Below are 13,612 nucleotides of genomic sequence, written 5' to 3'. Positions count from 1 at the left end.
CTAGAAGACATAGCCAAGGCCGATTTGTGACTCGCCCGACAAAGAAAACTACTTCTTCACTGGACAACATTCGAACTGCGACAAATTCATATCGGTCTCCGTTTTGTGCTGACGAACGAGCGGTTTTTGATTTATAAGTCGTGCAAAGAGAATTTTAAAATGTGATTGCCTTCACAGGCAATCGGTGCTCCAAATGCATTGTCGCATTTTCATTGGATGGAAATGTAGCAGAGCTGGTCGGCGTGAAACGGCGATTCGCTAAGGTTCAAACAGTCGCGAGCCACAATTTCGCTCCTTTGTAGTCTCGCTCTATGGTCATAGTACTCCAAAAAGAGAACCGTGGTGTCGTTACGGGCCGCCCTTTTTCAGCTGTACAACGGCTAAATTCTCGTGCGTTTCAGTATTCGTAAGGTAAAGGTAATCGGACAGTCCACCAACATTTCACACGGAATAACAGCAAAAATCGTTCACAGTCAATCGATTCCTTTCCATTTGCGGAATCCAGCCTTTCTCACATGTCAGACGAAACGCCCACCTCCGATGTCACCTCCGAGGTACAGAACGAACTATCTGAAAATGCTGCTACTTCCAATGATGCTATGACCGATGTAGACTCTAAATCTACCGAAAGCTCCAATGTAAACGAAGAGGAAGAGCCATTGAAGACGGAAGAACAGACCAGGGTAGCTGTTGAAGAAACTGTAGAGGAAGCGGCTGCTGCCAACGCGGCGAAAGTAGCCGCGGAGGAGGCGAAAAAGGCAGCCGAGGCAGAGGCGCTTCGAAAGGCGGAGGAAGAAGCCAAGATAGCGGCAGAGGAAGCTGCGAAAGTAGCCGCGGAGGAGGCGAAAAAGGCAGCCGAGGCAGAGGCGCTTCGAAAGGCGGAGGAAGAAGCCAAGATAGCGGCAGAGGAAGCTGCGAAAGTAGCCGCGGAGGAGGCGAAAAAGGCAGCCGAGGCAGAGGCGCTTCGAAAGGCGGAGGAAGAAGCCAAGATAGCGGCAGAGGAAGCTGCGAAAGTAGCCGCGGAGGAGGCGAAAAAGGCAGCCGAGGCAGAGGCGCTTCGAAAGGCGGAGGAAGAAGCCAAGATAGCGGCAGAGGAAGCTGCGAAAGTAGCCGCGGAGGAGGCGAAAAAGGCAGCTGAAGCAGAGGCGCTTCGAAAGGCGGAGGAAGAAGCCAAGATAGCGGCAGAGGAAGCTGCGAAAGTAGCCGCGGAGGAGGCGAAAAAGGCAGCTGAAGCAGAGGCGCTTCGAAAGGCGGAGGAAGAAGCCAAGATAGCGGCAGAGGAAGCTGCGAAAGTAGCCGCGGAGGAAGTTTCTCCGTCGTATACTACACCTCGTGCCGCGTCGAAAGGGAAGATAATTATTCCAGCTGCTTTTTCGAATACGTCAACACCGGTGACTCCAAAATCACCCTCTTCCGCTCTCAAAAGTCCTGCGAATAAGCTCGTTATTCCCGCCGCCTTTTCGGGTGGCTCTCGTGTTTCTCAGCAATCAGGAGCTACTACTAAAGCAGTTTCATCACAGGAGGAACAGGAATGTGGGAAGGCCCCTCCTTCCGAGACAGGTGTGGATGAAGTGGCGCAAGGAAAAGAGGGAAATGAGGCCAATGCTTTAAGGGACAAGGATAATAGGGCACCTGAATGCGTCGAAGACGATTCCAAGGCCCAAGCTTCCACTGATTGTTGCTGTGTCATTGTTTAATGAAAAGCAGAGCTGGTTTTTATCTTCCTGCAGCATCTCGCTACGGTGAAAGACAGCGATGGAACAAATCCTTTACCCGCTTATATATGTTAACTGTGAGTGCCAACAATGAAAGAATAGGTCCTAGCTAGATTACAAGTATCTTCCAAGACGGTCTACGCCGTAGCTTTCAAAAGCGCACGGCCTGCTAGAAAGAGATATTGACTAGCAGTACATAGGACGTCAATCGCTCCATAGCTAAATAGAGCGGATGTGCCTAGTAACCGAGAGTCAACAGAAAACTCGGATGCCATCACAGTGAACTTTTTCGGTCACGCCGTCTCTACTAGAGAGCCCGCTTTTTCCAACACCCAAAATCTGACAAGCTTCTATACATTGTTAACCGACCTAGGTGGAAGTCCTCGAGACAGGAATATTTTCTTACCATTGAGCTTCCAAACAATTTGGAAAGAGACCAGAGAAGGAGTTTATATTCGCTCCCCCCCACCGGTCGAGTCATTTAATTTTCGGGCTGCAGTCGTCGAGACCTCACAGGCTATCTCGGCTGCAATCACAGTATCGACTTTATTGAAGGAACACGCCGCATATTCTGCGGTTGTTTAGATGCGGAAATGAGGCAGGTTCGATATCGACTATCGGTTATACCGTGGACAATGTTTTTGGCACGGTCATGGAAACCATATATGGTTCAGGCATGGACAACATTCGATAGACATCCAGGAATTCATTCTTTTCCAGGCAATTTATGGCTACACGGAGGCACCAACCGGCGTGCGCGGCGCTACTTGACGATGCGGGTTGGAGATGCAGATCGAAGGAGAGATGGATCGCCTGGATCCTTGGAGCCAATGGCCAACCTTTATCGAGAATGGTCACTGGAACAGGATCAGCTATTGTGGGAAAATCGGCAAGAGTCTACTGCTTCAATAGCTTCCCTATTGGGAAGAGGATTGCGGGGAGTAGAAGCGCGGCTGTCAAAGCTGAAGGACGTCCGGAGTCCGGCGTATGAACGTCTCTTTGCCGACAAATGTAAAAAGCACAAAACTTGTCTACTTGAGGATTCCCAAGCCAAGATACCTGCATCTGAGGTGCTCCGACGAGTGCAGTACGACCATCTACTGTCGCCATCAGACTTCTATATATTGCATTTCGATCGCGTGGACGATGCAATTATCGAGTCTCGAATGGATGCGCCAAACGATTCAATCTCAGGAACAGCTACGACTTTAGTAGATGCTCTACCTGAGCACCGCATTATTGCCATTAAGTTCCGCGAACAAGTCGTGTGGGACCGCGAAAAGCGTCTTGACCTCGTATTTGGCAGTGGGGGGATTGAGAAGGTGATGAAAGAGTACGAAGTATGGAAACGCCAAAGAGACGATGCACAGGAATGGAATAGACAACAACAAGCCGAAGTTTCGGAGCGTATTCGACGCTGCTTGGGACCCGAAAGCTTTGTAGCGCTAAAGGCCCTCTCTTCTTCTTTACAAATTAAAATAGCGGACCCAAAGGTGTCGATCAAAATTGAAGTGGAACGATACGTGCACAAGGCGCTTAATCTTTTCAAGACCGCCCGGGACAAGCCATCAACAAGCTTAGACCCTGCTCTTATTCCATCAAGTGACTATAAAGCTCTCGATATGTTGTCGGAGCTGGTTGCGCTTCTTCCAGATTCCGAGCTCCGTCCCATGATTTTGACTGAGATTGCGATGGAGCTGACGGCGGCCGAAGGCAAAAAGGAGAAAGTTTATACTGCGAGAGAACTTCCCGAGCTCAATGAAGATGATTTGACGGAGACATTTGTTCGTGGATCTGGTCCGGGTGGCCAGAAGACTAACAAAACTTCCAACAAGGTGGCGCTTCTGCACGGACCGACTCAGCTGCGTGTGGAATGCCAAGATACTCGGTCTCTCCAACAAAACCGCAAGATCGCAAGGAAGCGGCTGCGTGCCAAATTAGACGAATTTTTGAATGGCAATCAAAGCAAAAGTAATCTAGAGAAGCAGAAGGCTGCCTCCAAAAAGTCCAAAACCAAGGCACGAAATAGAGCTCGGCAACGAAAGCGCGAGGAGGCTGATAATGTTTAAAATTTTGCCTTGCTCTGTCAGTGACAAGTGCAGCAATGCTAGCGTATTTGTTGCAAAGCCTTGGAATTTATGTACCTTCGCTCGACTCGTTCCAATAATAGATGTCATGGCTTCTCTTGTCTGCGTGCTCCTAGTTTTGGTCCGTAGGTTGACCGACCATAGTTGCTCTCGTTTGTATTTGAAAGATCCAACGCAAATGTTGTCTATTGCGTGGCTGCGGTTGACAAGTTTGAATCGTCCGTCCGTCGCATCCCAACCAATTAGGTAGTTGCAGTTTCTCTGTATACAGTGGTATTTATCCAGTCGTTGGATCTCGGGCGCTTCCAAAGCAGAGGACCAACCGCAACACGAGAGAGACATCACACACATTTGTTCTTCGGAGGATTTGCAAGCATACAAGAGAAGATAAGCACAATGAGGTTTAGTGGATCGTTACCGTTCTGCCTGCTTTTAGCGAATACCGTGGCCTTTGTACCCAATGCTCGGAATGCGGCATTCCGCCCGGTTCCATCGAGTCTATTTGCGGCTGGGCCCCGAACTCTTTACGACAAAATTTGGGATGATCATATGGTCGACGACGATGGTAGCTCTTTTCTAATCTACGTCGACCGCCATTTGGTGCATGAAGTTACGTCTCCGCAGGCTTTTGAGGGCCTTCGTTTAGCAAAACGTGGAGTTCGTCGCCCGGACTGCACGTTGGTCACAGTCGACCACAATGTCCCTACGGCCGATCGTACCGGTCTCATTGACGTTGCTACTTTTATTGAAGAGACTGCGAGTCGTACGCAAGTTATGACGCTTGAACAGAATATTAAGGACTTTGGTCTCAAATATTTCTCCTTTGCGGACGAGCGGCAAGGAATAGTTCATATTATTGGTCCTGAACAAGGATTTACTTTACCAGGGTGTGTGACTGTTTGCGGAGACTCGCATACCGCAACTCACGGCGCATTCGGTGCTTTAGCGTTTGGAATTGGAACCAGCGAAGTAGAGCACGTTCTCGCTACTCAGGTACGATAGTTTTGCATGTGCTCTGACTTTATCTACGTCACTTATTGTGCTCTCATCCATGTTTCGCCTACTCTTTGCCACAGACTCTTGCACAGACCAAGACGAAAAACATGCTTATCCGTGTCGACGGAGAGCTTGGTGACGGTGTCACATCCAAGGACATTATTCTTCATATCATTGGAGTTATTGGAACTGGCGGGGGTACTGGATACACCATAGAGTTTGGAGGTACAGCTGTTCAGAGTTGCTCTATGGAGGCGCGTATGTCGATTTCAAACATGGCCATTGAAGCTGGAGCGCGCGCTGGCATCATTGCTCCCGACGATACAACCTACGAATATTTAAAGGGACGCCCGATGTGCCCATCTGGCGAAGAATGGGAGAAGGCTGTCAAATATTGGGACTCAATCCGGTCTGACGAAGGTGCTGTCTACGACAAAACTATTGTTATTGATTCGAAAGATATCGCTCCCACCGTTACGTGGGGCACCAGTCCGCAGGACGTTGCTCCCATTACCGGAAATGTTCCGATGATTCAGGCGGAAGGACATGATGCTTCTCGGCAGGTAAGACCACTGCGGCTTTTGAAAAGGTCGATGACCGGCTTCCTCTCACATTTTGCCACCCTCTATACAGAATGCTATCAAGCGATCCTTGCAATACATTGGGCTTGAAGAAGGTCAGCCTCTCGAGGGTGTCCCGATTGAAAAGGTTTTTATCGGTTCTTGTACCAATGGTCGTATTGAGGATATTCGTAACGTTGCAGCCATTGCCATGGGACGCAAAGTTGCCGAAGGCGTTGATGCCATGGTCGTTCCAGGATCTGGTTTAGTCAAAAAGCAAGCGGAAGAGGAAGGTCTTGACAAGATTCTCATCGAAGCCGGCTTTGACTGGCGTGAACCTGGATGCAGTATGTGTTTAGCCATGAACCCAGACAAACTCAAACCTCAAGAGCGCTGCGCTTCTACTTCCAATCGCAACTTCGAAGGCCGGCAAGGAAATGGCGGAAGGACTCACTTGATGTCGCCTGGAATGGCCGCTGCTGCTGCTGTTAGCGGAGTTATTTCTGACGTTCGAAAATTCCCGTTTCTTGGCGATCCGTCGGCCGACCCTCGTTTGGCTTCCAACTCCAAGAGTCGCGTCTTTACTACCGAAGAGCTTGTATCTCCTGGTCCAGTTATTTCGCCCCCGGCTCCATACCTCGAGAATCTAGATGCTGAAATCAAAGGCACAGCCGATAGTGCTGGCCTTCCCAAATTTAACTCGCTGACGGGTGTTGCGGCTCCTCTCGATATTCAGAACATTGATACCGATATGATCATTCCTAAGGAATTTCTCAAGACTATTAAGCGTTCCGGTCTTGGATTTGCTGCTTTTGCTGAACTTCGGTACGAAAATGCTGAAGAAGTTGCCACGATTGGAGAAGAAGTTGCAAAACTTCGTGACGACTTCATTTTGAACAAGAAGGGATACGAAAGCACGAAGATTCTCATAGCTGGTGATAACTTTGGATGTGGATCAAGTCGAGAACACGCTCCGTGGTCCATCAACGACATGGGAATTCGCTGCATTATCAGCACTTCTTTTGCCGACATTTTCTATAACAACTGCTTCAACAATGGTATGCTTCCAGTGACACTTCCACGTGATCAAGTGGAGTTTCTGCTCGAGGATGCTGGTACTCCGGGAACAGAGATCACGGTCGATTTGATCAACCAAAAGGTCGTCTGTGCCAATGGTGACGAGTTTTCGTTTGAAATTGATGAGTTTCGAAAGGATTGCTTGGTCAACGGATTGGATAAGATCGGGTTGACGCTCGCCAAAGATGAGAAAATTTCCTTGTTCGAGACGTCTCGTTCTGCTCAGTTTCCGTGGCTCGATGGTGCCTCATTCAAGGTTCCCGATGTTGTCCCTATGTACCCTGATGCCGGATTCTGGAAACGGGAAGGTGTGGTGGCCTAGTGCAGAGGAAGAGTAGCAAAGCTGATAATTTTCGCAAATGCGTTGACGCCGACGGCCTTCAAATTTCTTGCTCTGCGGTAAATCAATATAGTTTACAGTTAAGGTAAAAAAGGGAGAAACCGATACCACTCATGGTTTCATCGTTAGTGAGAAGATCTTACGTCCGCTTCGGACGGCTCATATATGCATCACTGGCAGCTCGAAAAAGTCTGATGAAGTGTTATCAGTAAACAGCGCAGTATCTCAATTTTGATCCCTTATAATCTTTCACAGATCTAACCACAATCTACATCGACTGAACGAGTTGTGCATAGAAAGGCTCGATGCCTTCGCGTCGATCACATACTTCTTCCTTCCCTCCCTCCACAGTCTCCACTTAAATTCTCTGCTACCTTTGCCTTCTATTTTTAGCCCTTCTCTCAATCTAGAATAAATCCAATCAGCTCTTGGCCAAGTTCACTTTCGGGTTTTTATCTTGCTCGATGGGCACGGCTGATGCCTGTCAGCCTCGGAAGACAGAGAACCTGTGCGACCTTATCCATGGCAAGCCCGTGACTCTTTGAAAAGCCGCGGTTTGAGCAGCAGCACCTTGACTTCCCTATTGGGAAACGAAAATTGCGCTCAGATCAACTCTGATTTTGAATTTAGATGGAAAAGCAAAACAAGCCACGCAGTGATACAAGGCAACTCGAACTTGTAGCCTTGAATACCGATGCCGGACCCCTAGTCCGATTGGAAGGCCAGAATGAGACAACGTTTCGAGTTGAACGTCGCGCCGATGAAGGACTGTGTTATTGCAAGGGTTCTTCTACATATCTGATGCATAGACCACTCAATCACAAAAACACGGAGCTCCCTGTATAATGTTAAATGTAGATTATTGCACACTACATTCTGGGCTTCTTAAATGCTGGTGTTTGTGTCACACTTCTTGTCTCTGCAGCACGGGCGTGCCCTTCTAAACCTTCCAATCGTGCCATTATGATACTGTCATTCACCATAGTTTGACTAGCTGCAGCGTTGTCAACTCGCATCCAGGTCCGCACTCTCAGAAAATTAAAGACGCTTAGTCCGCCTGTATATCGCCCTGTACCACCAGTGGGAAGGGTGTGGTTCGGACCAGCACCATAATCCCCGAGCACTTCTGCAGCATGTTCCCCAATGAAAAGTCCACCGTAGTTGTTGCAGGCCTCTCCAACTTTCATAGCATCTCGAGTTTGGATTTCCAAGTGTTCCGGTGCAATATCGTCCGAGATCGCAATACACTGCTCGAGGCTCTCACACTTCACCGCGAAGCTCTGCTTCAACGCTTCCAGCGCCGTCGATCGGTTGGGCTCTGGCAATGCTTCAATCTGCTTAGACACATTTTCATCTACTTGCTCAATGATAGCATCAGATGTACTCAGCAAAATCGCGCGTGCGACGACGTCGTGTTCCGCTTGCGCAATGAGATCGGCGGCGACAATCTCCGGATTGGCCGTGTCGTCACAAATCACCAGAACCTCTGATGGGCCAGCCAGCATGTCAATGCCACAGTGTCCGTTAACGATTGACTTGGCTGCCGTCACCCACTTGTTCCCGGGTCCACAAATAACGTCACATCGTGGAACATCGCTATCTACAATGCCGTAGGCCATGGAAGCAATCGCCTGGGCCCCACCGACACACAAAAAGTGATCGGCCCCCGACAGATAGGCTGCCGCCAAAGTAATAGGTGCTGGCTTGGGACTTGACAATACAACAGTCTCGCATCCCGCTGCGCGGGCGGTGACGGCCGTCATTATCACGGACGAAGGTAAGGGGTAGCGACCGCCTGGAGCGTAACAGCCGGCCGCTCCACAGGGACGGACAGTTTGTCCAGCCTTTCCGCCGGGAATGTCCATTTCCTTATCCACCACGCTAGATCGTTGCATCGTTGCAAAGGCTAGAACGCGAGCGTGAATATTGGTGAGAGCCGTGCGGTCCTGATCAGACAAGTCATCAAAAGCTTTCTTGCAGACTTCTTTGGAAACAAGATAACTGGCGCCGTCTTCGGGAATATCACCGAGACGCTTGGCAACTTGCAAAAGCTTTTCGCCGACTACTTTCCCGGATTCGTTACGTAGCTCACCGAAAATTGCTTTGGCCTGTTCCAGAGCCGTCGGGTCAACCGGATCCTTGATCTCCAAGGCAACTTGATCCGGGGTTACTCGATTCAACACGTGTTTACCGTTTCCGTTGACTGTCATGATGGGAAAGGAATCAACAAAATCGACAAAGGCAATGATAGGCAGATAAGAAAGCAGAGACAGCAGTTGCATTCAAGACGCTGCTCGTTTCGCCGTGTTCTTTGTCAGAGAACGGTGTGGTCTTTGTAGGAAACCCTTCGCTAGTAGCGTATCAGTACTCCATTCTTGGTGCGGTTGTCGTGACACATTCATTCGACGATGTCGTCGTGCGTTCACCAACCTGCCAAATGGCGTGACGCAGTTTCCCGCCATAATTTTGTGGTCGCGATGGATGAGGAAGACAGACAGACGGAGGAGTCTGACTAACAAAATTGTAAGGGAACCTGTAGACTACGGAAGAATAGCAAACTGGGCAACGCATCTATCGATGAAGGTTGCTCACCGAAAGAAATCAAGAAGAAGAAGAACAGGGCACAAAATGTGACGCCTACATTTACAGTCGACTATGTTGGGAGCCACGGAGTGCTCTCTTTTTAATCTCCATCAAGGCAACTGTGCGGCGATGCACGGCATCCGGTCCATCGGCAATTCGCAAGGTCCGCAAGCCCGCCAACGCGCGAGCCAAGAATAGATCCTCGTGAACCCCGGCTCCCCCGAAGACCTGAATAGCACGATCAACAACGCGGTAGGTCAGTTCTGGTACGGTCACTTTGATGATACCAATCTTGTCGCGGGCGTTTTTTACGCCCACATCATCCATCGCCGCGGCGCAAGACAAAGTGAGTAGTCGGGCGGCTTCTAGATCGGACGCTGAATCTGCAATCGCATCTTGACAGCCGCCGTGCTCCCACAAATACTTTCCGAACGTTTTGCGCTCCATGGTACGCTGTAACATGAGTTCGTAGCTCCTGGTTGCTGCGGAAATCGGCACAAAGCATAGACATGTACACATCGTGAGGACACGGCAAGGCGTGCTTAAAAGAAACGACGTAGAACAGGTCTACTTACCAATGCCGAGAGCTCGCATGCAATGGTGAATGCGACCGGGACCAAGTCGCGCTTGAGAAACGCGGAATCCACTCCCTTCACCGAAGATGAGGTCGCTTTCGTCCAGTCGAACCCCGTTCAATACAACTTCGGCGTGTCCGTGTGGGGCATCATCGTATCCAAATACTGTGAGGGGTCGTTGCATGATTACTTGCGGATGGGGCAAGGGCACCGCTACAATGGTATGTGCTCCGTGTTTAGATGTTTGCGGCTGTGCTTGACACGACGGGTCTGAGTAGTCCATCTTTGCGACGACCAGGGCTACCCTGCAACGCGGATCCATGGCACCCGTACTCCACCATTTTCTACCCGTAAGAATGTACTCCACAGTACCGTTGCTAATTTTCTTGGTCAATTTGGTCTCGAGATTTGTCGGATCGCTACTGGCTACATCGGGTTCCGTCATGAGAAAGGCAGACCGAATTTGGCCCTGTAGGAGAGGAATCAAGTACGTTGTCTTTTGTGCCGGCGTTCCAAACTCGAGAAAGACTTCCATGTTTCCCGTATCGGGTGCACTTGTATTGCACGCTTCGGGGGCAACTGTAGGAGCTCGTCCCAAGGACTCACATAGTATTCCGTATTCGCGATAGGATAGAGCAACTGCCGGTGCGAGTGCCCGTTCCGGAATTCTGGAAATTAGATGGGGCGGGACGAACAAATTCCACAAGCCTAATTCTCTTGCTCGATTCTTAAGCCGATTTATGCAAGGGGGTACCGCTTCCATCGTCCAACGATCCGCCCCGTTCCGGTCTTTCATATGAGCTTCATATTCCGCTTCCGCCGGTATACATTCCAGTTCGACAAAGTCGTCCATGCGTTTCTTGAGTGCCGCCACGTCCGGGCGCAAGTATGTTAGTGAAGCGGAATTCATTCGGTGAGACGTTACTAGCTGTGGATATATCGGTAGGTTTCCAGGAAATTGATTGCGTTGATGGGAAGGGATGGCTTGTGGGGAAGCTTACCGAGAAAAGCAGGACCTTTCTCCTATTCATCGAGAGGATCCATATTGCGATTGTGAACAGGCTGATTCTGTAAGGCGGATGTCGATTTAATTTGCTTGTATCCGAACGACGCAAATATGTCACTCTCTGTCCAATCACAATAATAGTGACAGAAATCTCGAAGGAAATACCTACAAGGCGGACACGCACGTATTTCTGATGGTTTCCATTTTTTCTCCAGGCTGCCTTGCCTGCCTGCTTACAATCAACTCGTGCACGTGCAGGCCGAGTTTCGATTGCCGCGAGTGCGGATTGTACGTACACTTCCTCGGTGGTTGGCCCTGTCCAAACACTATAATGAGGAGTAAAGCATTGTGGCTTGCTCGAAAACGTCTGCGTCCTGATGCACGCACTATATCAGCAAAACTCTCGGAATCTTCCGGTTCCTTTTCGAGATCTTTTTCGTGGTTCCGCCGTGTGAAAACCGCCGTCGCTGACATACTGACTGGAGACGACCATATCAATCCCAAAAAACTGCTAGAACGGAGGTATATCTACCTGGCCTTACTAGCCAGCCGATACCGCCAGGCCCGCATTGACTTTCCCGACGATTCCGACGATAATCATCACGACATTGCCGTGTCGCAACTGGAAGCCGAAGATGTCGTGGGCATGAGCAATGTAATCTTGCGAAAGGCGTTACAAGATACTCTCCATCCACAAGTGATAGACATCTTTCAGACGTTTGCAAAAGTGGATCACATATTGGCCATCGATCTAGAAGATAAGTCAGACGACCAAGATGATGGAAAGGCTCTTTCCAATAGATTGGACGACCTGGATTGGGAACGATACGTGAAAATACTACAAAAAGAATACAAAAAGACTTTTAGAGACAAAGAGAAAACGTTACTCCAGCCGGGAACAAAACAAGAAAGAGAACTGGCTTTCTTAAAGCGGAAACAAGGTGCACTTGAGTGTCTACTAAACTTCCACGGCGCTGCGACTTTTGCTTCAACTTGTAGCTCGGATTCGGACGCCTTTGGTTTGGAACTTGGAGCCAACCTCAGTCATAATGGCCTGACGCAAATCAGGCAATATCAGTCGCTTAATATGTGCCGATCAGCCCTCATACGGGAGGAGCTCGGTTTCTCAGTAGTCTCGTTCCGGAGCTTGATTCCTGGGGCGGGACGCGGCGCCTTTGTGGACGGGAATGCCCTTGCAGGTTCAATCCTTGCTTTTCAGCCAGGAGACGTTTGGCCCAAAGAGCATTTGCTCACGAGCGCTCCGGACGTCATTGAACACTTCGCCGGAGAGGATGACTGTCACGTTTCTCTTCGATTTGACGACTACGTTGTCGATTCGAGACAATCCCCTGTCACTGTCCTTACACGGGAGGGCTCCATGAACCCTTGGGCAATAGGACACATGGCGAACCATCCTCCATCCAAGACACAACCGAACGTTCAATCGACAATGCTCAATTTTACGGAACGAATGAACATGGCCGAAAACGATCTTTTTCGATATCTCCCAAATACTTACGCCAGACTTCCAAGTTGGCGGAGTCGTGTTTTTGAAGCGGAGGAAGTCGTTATGCACGGATTGTGTCTGTTGTCAAAAAGAGATGTGTCTAACGAAGAACTCGTGTATGACTATCGACTCCAATCGGAGACAACGCCAGATTGGTACAGTGTGGTCAGGCACGATGACACCTTGGATGACGAGCAAGTTGTTTTCTTTCGCGAAGATTGGAAAGAAAATAAGTAGCGCGGCTATAAATATTAATAGAAACATTGTGGTTTTACAAATCTACAGTATCAAAATGATCGTTTGACATGATCAGAATTGGTTTTCTTCCTTTCCTTCGGAGAGGACACCAACATTGCAAAGGCTCCGAGCACGGTGGCCCTGATGGATCTTTCCAGAGAGAGATCTGCTCCCAGAGCCCTTTCAAAATATGATGAGTTAACCTGTCGTGATTGAATAGTTGACCCCGAGTGAAGGGGTAGAATTTATTGCAGTGTGGAGGCGCAGCTAGTTCGCATCGAAACCATTTCCTCACGAAAGCTACTGGAAATAGCGGGTCCAATGACTCCTCGTAAATTCCAATATCAGAACTTTGTAGAAGTCGGCTGGGTTGCTTTTTTCCAGCTTTTCGATCGTTTTGCTGGATCCTAGTATAGACGTTGGGCTCTCTGATTGGTGGACAGCATCGTTCCATTTCCAACATGCTTTCGTTGTCGAGCTCCTTGTAGGAGTTGCACAAATACGTCACCGACATCTCTGCAAAGAATTCTTTATGGTCAATCATGGCGTACGATAGGTCATAATCGATATCTTTTCCTGCCCAGTCGCGTCGGAGGACTCGCTCGTATAGCCCGGAGCGGTCGGCACGTTGGTACGCTGTGTCGACTGTTTTGTTGAAAAGCCCGTTGGGGAGGACTTGCTGGTGAATCAAATGGCAAAATTCGTGAAGCAATAGGCCCGATCCATTCCAGTGAAGCCTCATTTTTAAATAATCAAAGACACTGTATATTTCGATGCCGAGAACTTTAGCTGGACTGTCGCGTGCCCTAAAGCCGCAATAGAGAAAGACAGAGTGAGCAAACACCTAGCATCAGTTCAACGTCCCTGGAAATAAGCCTACCACAGGAGCCAGCCTTCATGATGATGAGCTGTGAGATGGTTAAGAGGGA

General features: G+C 49.3%; 6 protein-coding genes across 6 annotated transcripts; 4 read left to right on the top strand and 2 right to left on the bottom strand.

The window, feature by feature from the left end:
* The first annotated feature begins 326 nt into the window (after window positions 1-326).
* PHATRDRAFT_42911 (predicted protein) lies at window positions 327-2,049 on the top strand. Its single transcript, XM_002177268.1, has one exon. It carries the CDS (start codon window positions 516-518, stop codon window positions 1,695-1,697), a length of 1,182 nt encoding a protein of 393 aa, XP_002177304.1. The 5' UTR covers window positions 327-515; the 3' UTR covers window positions 1,698-2,049.
* Window positions 2,050-2,079: 30 nt separating this feature from the next.
* Window positions 2,080-3,784, top strand: PHATRDRAFT_42910 (predicted protein; the record flags this gene model as incomplete). Its single annotated transcript, XM_002177267.1, has 1 exon — window positions 2,080-3,784. Exon 1 carries the CDS (start codon window positions 2,309-2,311, stop codon window positions 3,782-3,784), a length of 1,476 nt encoding a protein of 491 aa, XP_002177303.1. The 5' UTR covers window positions 2,080-2,308.
* A 381-nt stretch (window positions 3,785-4,165) lies between these two features.
* Window positions 4,166-6,884, top strand: PHATRDRAFT_24772 (predicted protein). The gene is made up of 3 exons (XM_002177266.1): window positions 4,166-4,795; window positions 4,879-5,361; window positions 5,432-6,884. Exons 1-3 carry the CDS (start codon window positions 4,199-4,201, stop codon window positions 6,755-6,757), a joined length of 2,406 nt encoding a protein of 801 aa, XP_002177302.1. The 5' UTR covers window positions 4,166-4,198; the 3' UTR covers window positions 6,758-6,884.
* Window positions 6,885-7,644: 760 nt separating this feature from the next.
* PHATRDRAFT_9654 (predicted protein) lies at window positions 7,645-8,688 on the bottom strand (the record flags this gene model as incomplete). The annotated part of the gene is made up of 1 exon (XM_002176761.1): window positions 7,645-8,688. A coding segment is annotated over one exon (1,044 nt), but the record flags the coding sequence as incomplete, so codon positions are not given.
* A 730-nt stretch (window positions 8,689-9,418) lies between these two features.
* PHATRDRAFT_42907 (acyl-coenzyme A dehydrogenase) lies at window positions 9,419-10,911 on the bottom strand (the record flags this gene model as incomplete). The annotated part of the gene is made up of 2 exons (XM_002176760.1): window positions 9,934-10,911; window positions 9,419-9,840 (listed from the first exon to the last, which is right to left on the bottom strand). Exons 1-2 carry the CDS (start codon window positions 10,841-10,843, stop codon window positions 9,419-9,421), a joined length of 1,332 nt encoding a protein of 443 aa, XP_002176796.1. The 5' UTR covers window positions 10,844-10,911.
* A 359-nt stretch (window positions 10,912-11,270) lies between these two features.
* PHATRDRAFT_42906 (predicted protein) lies at window positions 11,271-12,721 on the top strand (the record flags this gene model as incomplete). Its single annotated transcript, XM_002177265.1, has 1 exon — window positions 11,271-12,721. One exon carries the CDS (start codon window positions 11,271-11,273, stop codon window positions 12,681-12,683), a length of 1,413 nt encoding a protein of 470 aa, XP_002177301.1. The 3' UTR covers window positions 12,684-12,721.
* Window positions 12,722-13,612: the final 891 nt, after the last annotated feature.

This window comes from Phaeodactylum tricornutum, chromosome 1 (genome assembly GCF_000150955.2).
Source record: "Phaeodactylum tricornutum CCAP 1055/1 chromosome 1, whole genome shotgun sequence".
In the NCBI taxonomy this organism is placed as follows: Eukaryota; Bacillariophyta; class Bacillariophyceae; order Surirellales; family Neidiaceae; genus Phaeodactylum; species Phaeodactylum tricornutum.
Note: the sequence above shows the minus strand (reverse complement) of the source record. Positions and strands in the feature narration are given on the sequence as shown.

Excerpts from the sequence above, each read along its gene's own strand:
- PHATRDRAFT_24772 (XM_002177266.1), top strand. The coding sequence starts at position 4,199 with ATGAGGTTTAGTGGATCGTTACCGTTCTGCCTGCTTTTAGCGAATACC. Across the intron at positions 4,796-4,878 it reads AGCACGTTCTCGCTACTCAG|ACTCTTGCACAGACCAAGAC; the intron begins GTACGATAGTTT and ends TCTTTGCCACAG. Across the intron at positions 5,362-5,431 it reads GACATGATGCTTCTCGGCAG|AATGCTATCAAGCGATCCTT; the intron begins GTAAGACCACTG and ends CCCTCTATACAG.
- PHATRDRAFT_42911 (XM_002177268.1), top strand. The coding sequence starts at position 516 with ATGTCAGACGAAACGCCCACCTCCGATGTCACCTCCGAGGTACAGAAC.